Here is a 13,508-nt window from a genome sequence, read left to right on the forward strand (position 1 = left end):
AAAAAAGTTCTATTATGCTTAACTAGCAAGAACTAATACTCTTGGCATATCAAATGCTTTTGATAAACTTTTGGTTTTCTTTAAAAGCCCTTTTTATGTCTGAGAAAAATTTTAAATTAATGAACCATAAGTAACTAGTGTAGGCAGTGATCAAGTCATCCTTTATAAACAGCACATTTCCAGTAACCTATTGGGTTTCGTAGTTTTTTTTCTAAATTAACCATAACTTTGTTTCTCACCTACGTTAATGATTTTTTGGACAACCCTACCTCTAAACTAGCTCTATTTGCTAATGATACAACCATGCAAGTCTGGGTAAATGTTCTTGCTTATAGATTGATTCAACAACTACATGATTTCACCATGCAAGTCTAGGTAAATATTCTCGCTTATAGATTGATTCAACAACTACATGATTTCACCATGCAAATCTGGGTAAATATTCTCGCTTATAGATTGATTCAACAACTATATGATTTCATCATGCAAGTCTGGGTAAATATTCTCGCTTATAGATTGATTCAACAACTACATGATTTCGCATGTGATCAACAACTACATGATTTCACATGTGATCAACAACTACATGATTTTTTTTTTTTTTTTTTTGTTACTTCACCTCCCCAAGGCCGATAAGGCCACTTCAGATGAGGAGGCTACTTGTGGTTATAACCCTCTCTCAACTCTATAATTCCGAAACACGAACCTTGACAAACAAGGCCGCTGTGCGGAGAAACAAGTTTCACATGTCAAATGATGGACGCTTTTTTCCAATGGTTAGAAACAACTTTTTAAAAGGGGAAAAAAATTAATAAATCAAACTAAAAAGAAAAAATAACAAATATTTTTAAAGAAGAAAAGAAAACGAAATATCTGAAAGAAAATAAGTAAAAAAGTAATGAAAATAGAAATAAAAAAAAAAAAGTTAATAAATAAAAAGAATGAAAAAGAAAGAAAAAAAACCCATTTAAACATTGGCTTAAGGTATCGGAGAAAGATTGGCAAACCAAAAATTTTTTTTTTTTTTTCATATTTTCTTAGTAATATTTATTTATGATTCATTTTTATTTAGCTTTATGTAGTTATGTTGTTATGCAGTCTTGTAGTAATGATTTTTTTTCTTCAGGTTTTTAGCATATATAGTTTTAATATTTTTTGTTAGTCATTTGTTTTTATTTTTAGTTATTATTTATTTATTAATAATAATAATAGCGATATATAAATTTTATATACAGTTATGTATTATTTGTTTTTATTTTCATTTTAGTCATTTATTATATATGTTTTATTCTATCATGTTAGTTTTAAAAAGTATCAACCTAATTTTTTGTTTTGTTTGTAATGTTGTTGTAACTTTTCTTTTGTTTTGATTTTCTCAGTGTTTTTCTGTTCATATTTTATCTATTTATTTGGTCATAATATTTGAAATATATTTTGTTTATTATATTATAACAACTATGATTAATATATTTAATAAATCTTTATAATTATTTTTTATAATTATTTTACTTTTAGTCATTTAAATGCCACCAGTAGTTATTATGAATTGTCAGTTTATTTGTAACTGTAACTTTGCATGTATAAACGTTTGGAAAGTAATACTGATTTATTTAAATTATTATAATTACTTTATTACTATTATTACTATTTTAAAAATAACATGTTATTATGATTGTCACTACCATTGTTTATATTATTACTATTATTATCAATATTTTCATTAGTATTGTTGTTGTTATATTTTGTTAGTTTGTCATTGCTATTTTTACTATGTTGTGAAAATTAACATTATTATTAGTATCTTTATTATATATAGCCTTCTTTTCTCTCAAAGCTTTGTAGTTACTGTTATTTTATTATTACTATTTTTATTAATATCTAATTATCACTATGATTAATTATATATGAATCGGTGAATGTTAAAAGGGCAGAATTCCAATAATGTAAACTTTCGGGAAACTAAAAATAACTGCATTTTCTCCCGTAGTGAATTTTTGTTAATGGTTTACAATTTTTTTTTGAAGAGGATAATGTTTTTCACCTTCAAAAAAAAGACACAAAATTTTCTTAACTGCTATATACATAGCAGTTAAATTTTTTAGCCTTTTAATTCAGATACATCAGTCAGATGATGACAGATCAGAACTTTCCAGCTTTTACAAGAGAAAAAAAAATTTTGAAAATAATCTTTACTGACTATCAACTTAACAAATCGAAACGATTTCTCTAAAACTGAAACAATTTCTTCAGGAACTATTTTCCAGAAACAGGAACAATTTTTCATATAATAGGAATGATTTCTTATGGACACAAACCTTAATTACAAAATCTTCTTTTTAATCATTGCAAATTAAGTAGTGCAGTATTAAAAAAATAAGTACAATATAAAAGAAAATCATTAAAAAATATGTATACATTTAAAATAAAAAAATTTGGAAAAATCCACAAAAAGGTTCATCATGATCATATATTCCATTCTTCATTGCCGCTCCACCTAAATCTCTTCTACTCCACCCAAATGCCATAGTGGTGTAGTGATAGAACGCTCGCTTCATAAGCAAGAGGTTCTGAGTTTGATCCCCACCACATCCCTGGTAGTACCGCGCTCAACTTGTTTCTCCCCGCAGCGGCCTTGTTTGTCAAGGTTCGTGTTTCGGAGTTATAGAGTTGAGAGAGAGTTATAACCACAATTAAGTAGCCTCCTTGTCTATAGTGGCCTTCTTGGCCTTGGGGAGGTGAATTAACAAAAAAACAACAACAACAAATCAAGCTTTTACATATTTGGGAAGAACTATTTATACAATTTATAATTACTATTCTCAATATCTTTACACCACTTCTAAAATAATGATATTAAGAGCCAACTTTTATTAGGGACATTTTCCACACCTTTAAAAGGTCTTGAAGACTTTTACTTACTAATCACTAACATTGACAGCCTTTCTCCTTTAGTACCAGTAGTATTATTATAATACTACTGGTACTAAAGGAGATATAATAGTACCAGTGGCCATCATTATTTATTCTTTTTAAATGTACCGTCAAAGGGGGTTACTTTGGCCAGCGTGGGTAACTTTGGCCACACTTCGGAAAAAAGATTATTTAGCTTATAACTCCATTAAATATATATTTTTTCCCACTTTCATACATGCAAATCATAGATTACACTTTAACTTTAATTATTATGCGGGTATTTAATTTTTCAGCTTTTTTTAGGTTGGCACTACTGGCAGTAAAAGTTTTTTTGTTATGGTTACATCAATATTTACCTTCCAAACTTTTCCATGTACACCTAACTAAATACAAATTTACAAAGCAAGTAAGTACTCTTATTACTTATATATATAGTTGTTAGACATTATCTAAATTATTACAATAATATGTAATCAATTTTTTTTGTTTATTGCTAAGAATGTTATGACATAACCTATTCCAGCCTAAGTGGGGTAACTTTGGCCCAACCTATTATTGGCCAAAGTTACCCCACAATTTATAATTTTATTTTATAAATGTTTATTATGTTATCTATTGTTTTATATACATTAATAATCTTTTAGTACTGTTTACTGATACCATTTTGTTGTTTCCAGGTGAGATTCAAGTGTAGTGAAATCTGCATGCCTAGAAACTATGTGCGGAAAGTTGGTAGTCGTAAGTATGCTGACTATTCAAATGAAACTCTACAAAAATGTCTTGATGACATTTGATCAGGAAGGTGCACTTAAACTAGTGCCTCTAAACTGTACAAAATCCCAAGAAGTACAATAAAAAACAAGTTAAAGAACATTTTTAATAAAAATCCAGGAAGGCCAACTGTGTTAGACGACAAGCAAGAGAAAGTCTTTGTGGAACATATTTGTAAGATGGCTGAATTTGGATTCCCCTTAACTGAAATAGACCTTAGATTTATAGTTAAGGGTTATCTAGACAAAACTCGGCGCACAATCCCTCAGTTTAAAAATAATCTTCCAGGCATTGAATGGGTAAGATTGTTTAGAAAGCGGAACCCTACACTGACAGTTCGAGAATGCAGCAACATAAAAACAGTTCGTGCTGCAGTTGACGAAGTTGTAATAACAAAGTACTTTGATCAACTTAGTGAATCTGTTGAGAGCATTCCGCCAGAAAATCTGTGGAATTATGATGAGACAAATCTTTGGGATGACCCAGGAACCACTAAAGTAATTTGTTAAAGAAGATCAAAGTACATGGAGCGAATTATGAACTCTACTAAGTCTTGCACATCTACTATGATGTGTGGAAATGCAGTTGGTGAGATGCTGAGCCCTTATGTAGTTTATAAATCAGAACATTTATGGTCTACATGGACTAAGGGAGGGCCAAAAGGTTGCAGGTACAACCGTACAAAGAGCAGATGGTTCGACATGGCCACGTTCGAGGACTGGTTTTTTAGTGCTTTGCTCCCTAGACTTAAAAAGCAGGAAGTACATAAGGTTTTAATTGGGGACAATCTCTCTTCACACATAAATGCTGAAGTACTCCAAGCCTGTCAAAAGAATAACATAAGGTTTGTGTGCCTGCCTGCTCATTCCAGCCACTTAACTCAACCACTGGATGTTTCATACTTTGCGCCAATGAAAGCAGCATGGCGGAAAATCCTAACCACTTGGAAAAAATCAGAACACGGAAGAAATCTGGCAAATATTCCAAAAGATATATTCCCTAGACTGCTAAAAGAGCTGATTGATGGACTTTATGCAGAAAAAGGAAACAATATTGTTTCGGGATTTAGAAAAACTGGTATTTATCCACTCTGCAAAGAAAATGTTCTTAAAAGACTTCCACAGAAAGAAGTGGACTCCAGCATTGTCAGTGAAACCTTTATTGAACACATTTCTAAGAAAAGGGATGAGTGTAAAAGTAACACAAAAGAGAAGAGGAAGCGAAAGAAATTGAATGCACTACCTGGCTAAAGCATTTGCTATGAAGATTTGTTACTTGAGGAAAGCGTCCCTTTAACGAGCAACAAGGTAAAAGTGAAAAACCGAGAAAGATTATCTGTGAAGAAGAAATTGACAGTCCTGATAGCATTAGTGATGATGACTCAATTATGTCACTCCACGACATGTCAGATAATTTGAACTTTTCAGAAAGTGAAGATAATACTGGACTTTAAAGACAGGATTTTCCTACAATGAGCTTGGACGAAAAGAAGTGTTTGAAGGAAGGCGATTTTGCAGTGGTGTTGTATGACAAAAACTACTATGCAGGACTCATTGACAAGATGCCTGATGTAAATAAAGAAGAACCAACAATTGATTGCATGGAGAAGAAATGCAAGTGCTGGATTTGGCCCCAGAAGAAAGACAAGTTAATTTACAGTTGGAAGGATGTCATTTCAAAAATTGAGCCTCCAAAACTATTAAACAAAAGAGGACATTTTAAAGTTCCTGAACTGGATGTTTTTTTTCCTTTTTAAGTATTTTAGTTTGCAACTAAAATCTTTTAGTTTAGAATTTACTTGACAGGTTTCAGTTTTACATGTGTAACCAATTTTTTCAATTAAGTTCAATGTCGTGTTTTGCTTCTAATGTTTTATAAATAAATAAGATTTTGAATTTTTAAGTTTGTCTATTACTTTCCTTTGGGCCATAGTTACTCAATGGGTGGGGTATCATAGTTACTCAATGGGTATCTTTTTACTAGAATATTTTTACAATGCATTTTATATGAGAAAACAACAAGTGATCAAAGCAACCCCAAACCCTGGGTAACTTAGGCCAAATTTTTAAAAATAACCAAAAATAAATATATTATTTTTAAATATTTAAAAAAGCGGTATGGATGGATAGGGAATCTTTTATTTAATAGTTTAAAAATGTTTTTACTAACTTACTACAATTCATATTAAATATAACATTACTAAAGTGTTAAGGTGCAAGTTTTTTGGCCAAAGTAACCCCCTTTGACTGTATATCATAAAAAAATGCCAAGCACACACATTAAAATATAGGCACTGTCTGTTAGCAACTGTTGTCTGGTTGTTTTCATGGCAACACATGGTAAACTTCTTTGACTTTCTATAAATAGTTTGCAAGATATACCATAACTAAAGAAAAGAAATTAAAAACTATTAACTGTTTCAGCATGTAACTTTAACTTGGCATTCTTGAAAGTTTGCTAACACTAAATGTTGATTCCTTAAAGCAGATTTAAAAAACCAACTAGAAAGTATTTGGCAAAACCATAAATCAGAAAATCTAGATAAAATATAATAACAAGCCCTAAAAATAATACAAATAGCAATAATACAAAAAGCAAGAAAAAAATAATAATACAAAAAGCAAGGTCTTTTCATTTACCAAACAATTAACTAATTCAGACAATTTCAGTTCTCTTAACTTTGTACAAATTTGTACAAATTTGTTGACTTGATAATAAGTACCAGTTTTTAATCTTTTTGCCAAACTTTGTGATATAAAGCAACAAAAAAAATTTGTTCTAGGTAGAAATATTTTTTTTACATGAATCATTAAAGATTTTAAAACCTTAAGATTTGTTTTTATTTTATCTGATTCCACTAGAGTTTCATATTTCCACTACAAACTATTATTTATAGTGTTATAAGTCGTTTTTTTTTTTGTCATTCTTTATGCTGTTACTTTGTTACTTAAAATATTTTTAAAAACTGAAAACATTTAAAATCTGGAAACTTCAGGTTAAGTTGATATTTGATCAAAGTATGTAAATTTTAAAGTAACAGAGATTTCAATTAGAAAGACTGTATTGCAGGTACATTGTCATAATAAAAATAGACATATTTAAAATTATTTGTTTTACTGAATAACTGAACAAAACTATGTAAATTTGTTTTAAATTGCGAATATTATTGTATAACGATTTAATAAAATAAAAAAATATATATATATTTTTTATTTATTTATTGATTCAGACAACGAGTACAGTACAAGGTCCATAGTTAAGGTAAAAAAAAAAAAGTTAATTAAAAGTTTTGTTTAATCTATACACAGCTGCATTTCTGCTGGCACAGGTAACTAACTGATTTATAAGACTAAGTCTGTAGTTATGCAATAAAGTATAGGTTAGGCAAGTCTAGTACCATAAACATATTTGTAGCTCTGTAGTTATGCAATAAAGTATAGATTAGGCAAGCCTAGTACCATAAACATATTTGTAGCGCTTGAGTACTTGTCGAATCCAAAAAACATTTTAGTACATTTCTTGTAACAAGAATCTAGCTTTAACATAGTAAATTTAGTTCATAGAAACAGTAGATCTTAAATAGCTGCGCTTTTTCCTTAATCGAGAATTTTTTAAACTGTCTGATTGATATGTTTGTACTCATATAAAGACATAAAATCTCATGATTTATATCAGTACTATCAAACAAACCATTTTCCATTATGCGACCCAGATACTTGAATTTGTCAAGGAAAACTAATTTACATACAGCTAAGGTAAACAGTGGAAAGTTGCTTGACACAATCTTACATCTCTGTTTTGGGTTAAATACCATACACACCATTTTTTTTGTATTAAATGACATGTTAATAGCAGGGGTTTCAATATTTAATGCAGTTAATAAATTTTGCAATGCAAACCAAGACAGAGCAATTAGTACAATATCGTTGGCATATGCCAAAAGATTCAAAAAAGTTCCACCTATGTTACATCCAATATGCATATTCGTAATATTAAAAATCAGTTTTCTTATATAAAATATGGACAAGAACGGTGAAAGAACTCCACCTTGCCGTACACCATTGCTTATATTCAAGCTATCAGAGTTTACTTTCTGCTATCTGACAAACATAGTTTGATTCTTGTACCAAGATACAATTAGATAGAAAACATTCTTGGCAATACCCTGATCAAATAATTTAGAAAACAGTTTCCAATAATTAACACTATCAAAAGCTTTGTTGAAATCTATAAAGCATGTGAATACATGACTTCCTCTAGAAATATAGTATTCAACTTTTTTTTTTAAATAATATGTATAATAATAAGACATTGTGGAATGATTTTTTTTGAAACTAAACTGAAAATCATCAGCATTCTTATTAGATTCTTTCTAATAAAATACCTTCAAGTATTTTAGAACAACCGGGAGAGATTGCGATTGCTCTGCAATTATCTACATCTGTCACTTTTAGATTTTACTAGAGGTATTATTGTGGCTTCACAAAATGTTGATGGCAAATGCCCACACAACAAGCATAAATTAAAAAAAGTCCTCCATATATAAATGATTCCATAAACAACATTTTTTTGCTGATGGAAAGCATTAGTAACAACTATAATGGTAACTCTAACAGGTATGTCTAGCAATGAAGAATGCACTTTCTGTTCAAACTGTATTCTATACTGGTAATCATTAAGTGAATTATATAGTGCTTCAAAAAGTGTCTTCCACATAGTGGCGATGTCCTTGTCACCAGTAACTCCCCCAATACTAGCAACATGGTTACCTTTACATTACTAACTCAAACACACTGTTCCAAAACTGTAAAGGATCACCATTATTGATATTCTTTGCACATCTGTCAGCTTTAATTTGCTCAGTATGATTTTTACAATGCCTAAAAACAAGTTTAAATACTGCCCGATTTTTTTTTCATTCTTTTAAAGATAACCTCATGTTTAGGTTTTCCATCAATTACCCATTGTTTGAATGCATCCCTGGCAAATTTGTGTTTATCTGCAACATAGTCATTCCATCTGGGAACATTAAATTCAGAATTTTTTTTTAAACCCTTATGATAAATATATGTATATGTATATATATATATATATATATATATATATATATATATATATATATATATATATATATATATATATATATATATATATATATATCAAGACTTTCTGGGAAGGGGTTGGGTTGCACGCCTTGTATGTCCATGCTTAAAGTAATTTTTTTAGACTAACTGACCACAGCAACTTTTGTATTCTTTTTTTAGAGTCGTTGTTTAAAAAAAAATTATATTTTATAACGATTTAACAACAATTGAAAGTTTTGATATGCAATTTATTCACGATTTATTAGTCCATATAGTTAAAAAATTAATTTGCTATGTACGCTGGAACTATAAGAAATTTTGTGAATTTTTCTTCTTACGTTTATACGTTTGTTTTTTCTCAATACTTATATAATAGGCAAATAATAAAATAAATTGTTATTTTTTTGTAAACAATATTAATAAATTTTGATTAATAAATTTTGTTAATGACGGAATAAGTTAAATAAAAAAATAACATAGTTTCTTTAACAAATATATTTAACGCATTGATGCATGTCTGAAATAGTTTCTTTTATACTGCCCAATTTCCAATGTTAATACGAATCACAAGAGATAATGAACATAACGATTGTTCTGTTTAAAAAAATGTATTTAAAGAATTTAAAGTTTTTAATAGGCTCCTAAATAATATTGTTAAATTAACAATGCACTAACCCACACAATTTTGCAGCATAGTTTCATTTTTTTACATAAAAAACTTGTTTAAAAATTTTTTTTTTTTATACAAATAAATTGCAATTAGTTTTCTTGCTTTCTTGTGCATTATTAAAAACAGTAAAGTTTAGCAAAGACATTTGAAAAACAAATTAAAAAATTGTCCATGTTTCTAGCGCAATTTATAAAGTATTTCCTTTATATACTTACTGAAAAAAATTGCGACAAAATTGTATATCAAAAAATATTTTTATTTGGTTAAATTCTTATCTACTTTTTTCCATAACTTGTATCGATTTTGGTAGTGGAAAATAACAAACGCTTTAAAAATAAGAAAACAAAAACAGTAAATATTTAGGTATATTATTTTTTTGACAATAATTTTAGTTTTTTATTATTAAATTTTTTTAGCTTATTTTATTTAGATTTTCTATTTCATTTAGTCTTTAGGCTCATTCATCGAGTATTGCTGATTTATTCTGTAGTTTATTATAGCTTTATTTTGCTGAAAATTCTAAAAACACTTACTATATAAAAATATGGTCAAGTTGTCTAAAAAACCTGCTTTAAGCATGGACGTACAAGACATACGTTACACACATGCTTCCTGGGAAGGCTTGATATATATACATATATATATATACTTATATATATATATACATATATATACATATATATATATATATATATAAATATATATATATATATATATATATATATATATATATATATATATATATATATATATATAAATTCCTATTATTATTATTTACCTTCATCGCAAACTCATGCACTCTATCACCAACCCAAACAGGATGTGTGTGACCATCTATTAAACCTAAATTAATTTTTTTTATAATTATTATTTCCCACAAGTATAATATAAACAACAACTTTTTTTATTAACTTATTTATCAATATAAAAAAAGTATTTAGCACTTTTTTTAATAAGTTCACCAGCAACAAAAAAAATTTAAGAGCAAGAAAGACTTAAAAAACTGTACAATTTTTTTATTCTGGAAAATATGAAGACAGGAAAGAATACCAAAGCACCAACAAAAAAAATTAAATAAAAAAATCAGATAAATAAAAGTTTTAGAAGAAATGGTAAAAAAGATACAAATTTGCTAAATGATGAGAAACACAAGTGTACATGTTACTCTATTTTAACTTTTTTCCACATTTTTTTAAACATTTATAATCTTAACATAAAAAAAACAACACATCTACTTCCTTACATAACTCATATGTGCATTTAAATTTTTACAAATTTAAAGTAAATAGTTGTTTAAAGTTTTTCAAAAGCAGTTTCAACAACATTTACAATGCAATTTTGAACCTTGTCTAAATTAAAAAGGACATTAGCAAAACTAGCCCTAGAATTACAAAGTAACAGCATGCAGTCAAGAGTAAGAAAATGGTGAACACAATAAAATAACACAACCTTAGCAGATGCTAAATATTGCAATGGATTGTATATATAGTTTTTATGAGAAGTCAGTAGTAAAGACATAAACCGGAGGACTCAGGAAGAGTAATGTCCTTTAGAGAGTAATGCCTGTCATTAATTAGCAGAAAAGAACAAAGCTTCAGGAATACTTAATCTTGTTATATTAACACTGAACTTAAGTTGTAGTTGTAGTACTCTTGGCAGCCATTGCAATTAAGGTAATGGTCAGAAAAAGTTGCAGCACTTTTTTATAAAAAAATGTGAAAAAAAGTCTATGCAAATATCAAACTTATGTAAATTTAAAATTATGTAATAATATATCAAGTTTTACAGTTTTACTTTTACTTGAGCATTTAATTGCTATTTTATAAAATCTTTTTTTTATTAAATTAAAACATTCGTTTTACAGGTCCTAATTTGTTTTGTAAAAAAATATAATCCTAATGCGAGGGTTGAAATGTTATTACAGGTGTAATTTTCGAAAAACATTGGGAAACAAGTCTCTTAATAAATTCAGAATTTTGCTTTCAAAATATATAAACCAGGTAAGGTTTTTAATAAGTTCTACGTACACGAAAAAGGTGCGTATTTTAATTTTTTTTTTTGCTATCAGTGAAGAGAGATATTCAAGATTAAAAAAGAGGTAATAATATCAGGAAGACTATTTTTATAGATGAGAAATAAAATAGGACCAAGTGGAACCTTATGGTACTTTGAAAATTACTGGAAATAAAAGAAAGTGTTGTCCATTGTGTACAACGTTAATACTACAGATAGAAAGGAATGATTAGTAATTTAAAAACCTTCTTATATACACCATATGAAGCAAGCTTATTCAGAAGATCACCATGTCAATGGATGAAGCATGTTAAACTTTAGAAGTTTAAGACAGAAAAAAACTTAAGCAATAGTAAAAGGTCTGGACCTGAGTCAGTGTTTATAAAAGAAGTACTATTTCAACAGAGAGACAAAAGATATCAGTCCAAATAACATCACAAAGAAAATCACAAAAAGTTAGGAAAAGAATTAATGTAAAATAAAAGTTAGGAATCCAAGTCAGCCTTAAGGTAGTAGTAAGAAAAGCGATGATAGGGTGAATCTGATGATAAAGAAGTATTTGATAAAAATTTTAGTGAGATCATAACATAATCTGAATTACCTAAAAAGGATTGTCTGGAAAACAAGTCTATAAGTCATCAAACAAAACTCTTTGAGTAAGATATTGAGAATAACTTTAAGCTTAAGTGCCAGCAACATAAGTGATACTAAAGCAAACCCATTTAGTTTTATAAGTATTAATATTACCAATAACAAAAATATTGACTGTAACAATATTAATATTACCAATAACAAAAATATTGATCTGGGTGAGGGATAAAGAGATAAGGTGTGAGAGATAAGGCATGGTCACTTTGATCATCAAAAAGAGTTTTGGGAATACCAAAGAAAATGATGATTGACTGAAGAGATGCTTAACATAAAAAACTGTAAAAACATATTTAAATCCAATTTCATGACTAATGATGAATTAATACGTAAGTATTAAAAACTTACCCATCATCAGCAACAATAGCATGTCTGTTAGCTTCACTGTGTGAAACAATATAAGATATCGCCATCACAGCTTCATTCATAAGTTGTTAGCACTGTGCAATAAAGCACATAAAGTTCAAGCACTTAGTTACCAGGTTTACCCACTTAGCCCAGGTTAAGCATGGAACTATTAAAGTCTTTGCTTAGGTCATAAAGATTGAGATCCGAAGGTGAGTTTGAATCGCAAAAATTCTCACAAAGAGCAAGAAGATTTAGTGAATTTTACAAGAAGTTCAACTGATGGATTCAAACTGATTGATTTAGCCTGATGAAAAGTTACTTCAACTAATGGATTCAAACTGATGGATTCAATCCACAAATATGTATAAAAAATAGATTGAAATGACTTGGTGATAATAATGATTTTTCTGTTTTTATATTTTTAGGTACTTTATTTATGCGTTAACTTAATAAAGAATTGACTTAATCATAGATAGTCCAAGTTACCCTAAGCAATAAGCTATAAACTATCTCATTCCTGCAAATCAAGTTATAATAAAGGGCTCCTTATGTAGCTTCAACAATACAAACTAAAAGCATTTACAAAAAAAGTCTAACAAAATAAACAAAATAAAATAACAAATAACATTGTTAATTTTTTGATATTTTACAACTGTTATGGAATTGGTCGTTCAAAAAACCACCACAGCTGTTGATAGAATCAACTTTCCACAAAAACTTCTGATTTTTATTCACTTGATATTTTAATAACTCCAAGTTCTTTCTATAATTTAGTTTATTTCTTTTTTACATTATAATTTTTACTATCCTCAATTTTTTTTTTTTTTTAATAACAAAAAGCCATAATACTTTCAATTTCTTTTAGAAAACATGATATTTATATCGTCACAAATCATGATATTTATTTTCAACTAGTAACTATAATGTTGTTTTTTTATTTAGGATTTCTTTTTTGTTTAGCAAAACATTATTGCAACCTTCTTTCCATATTTTCTGTGCAACTGTAGTTAACTTTAATTTTATTTCAATTAAAAAAATTTTAAAAACAACAGAAAATTGTA

At 28.3% G+C, this 13,508-nt stretch overlaps 1 protein-coding gene across 1 annotated transcript in view; it reads right to left on the bottom strand.

Annotated features, from left to right (window-relative positions):
- LOC100212924 (probable imidazolonepropionase) overlaps positions 1 to 13,508 on the bottom strand; it is a 69,333-nt gene that overhangs the window by 19,307 nt on the left and 36,518 nt on the right. The window contains exon 3 of the mRNA XM_065800773.1: positions 10,217 to 10,281. Within this exon, the coding sequence (XP_065656845.1) occupies positions 10,217 to 10,281 (65 nt within the window). The remainder of the gene's footprint in view (positions 1 to 10,216; positions 10,282 to 13,508) is intronic.

The sequence above is a fragment of the Hydra vulgaris genome, chromosome 07 (assembly GCF_038396675.1).
Source record: "Hydra vulgaris chromosome 07, alternate assembly HydraT2T_AEP".
Classification (NCBI taxonomy): domain Eukaryota; kingdom Metazoa; phylum Cnidaria; class Hydrozoa; order Anthoathecata; family Hydridae; genus Hydra; species Hydra vulgaris.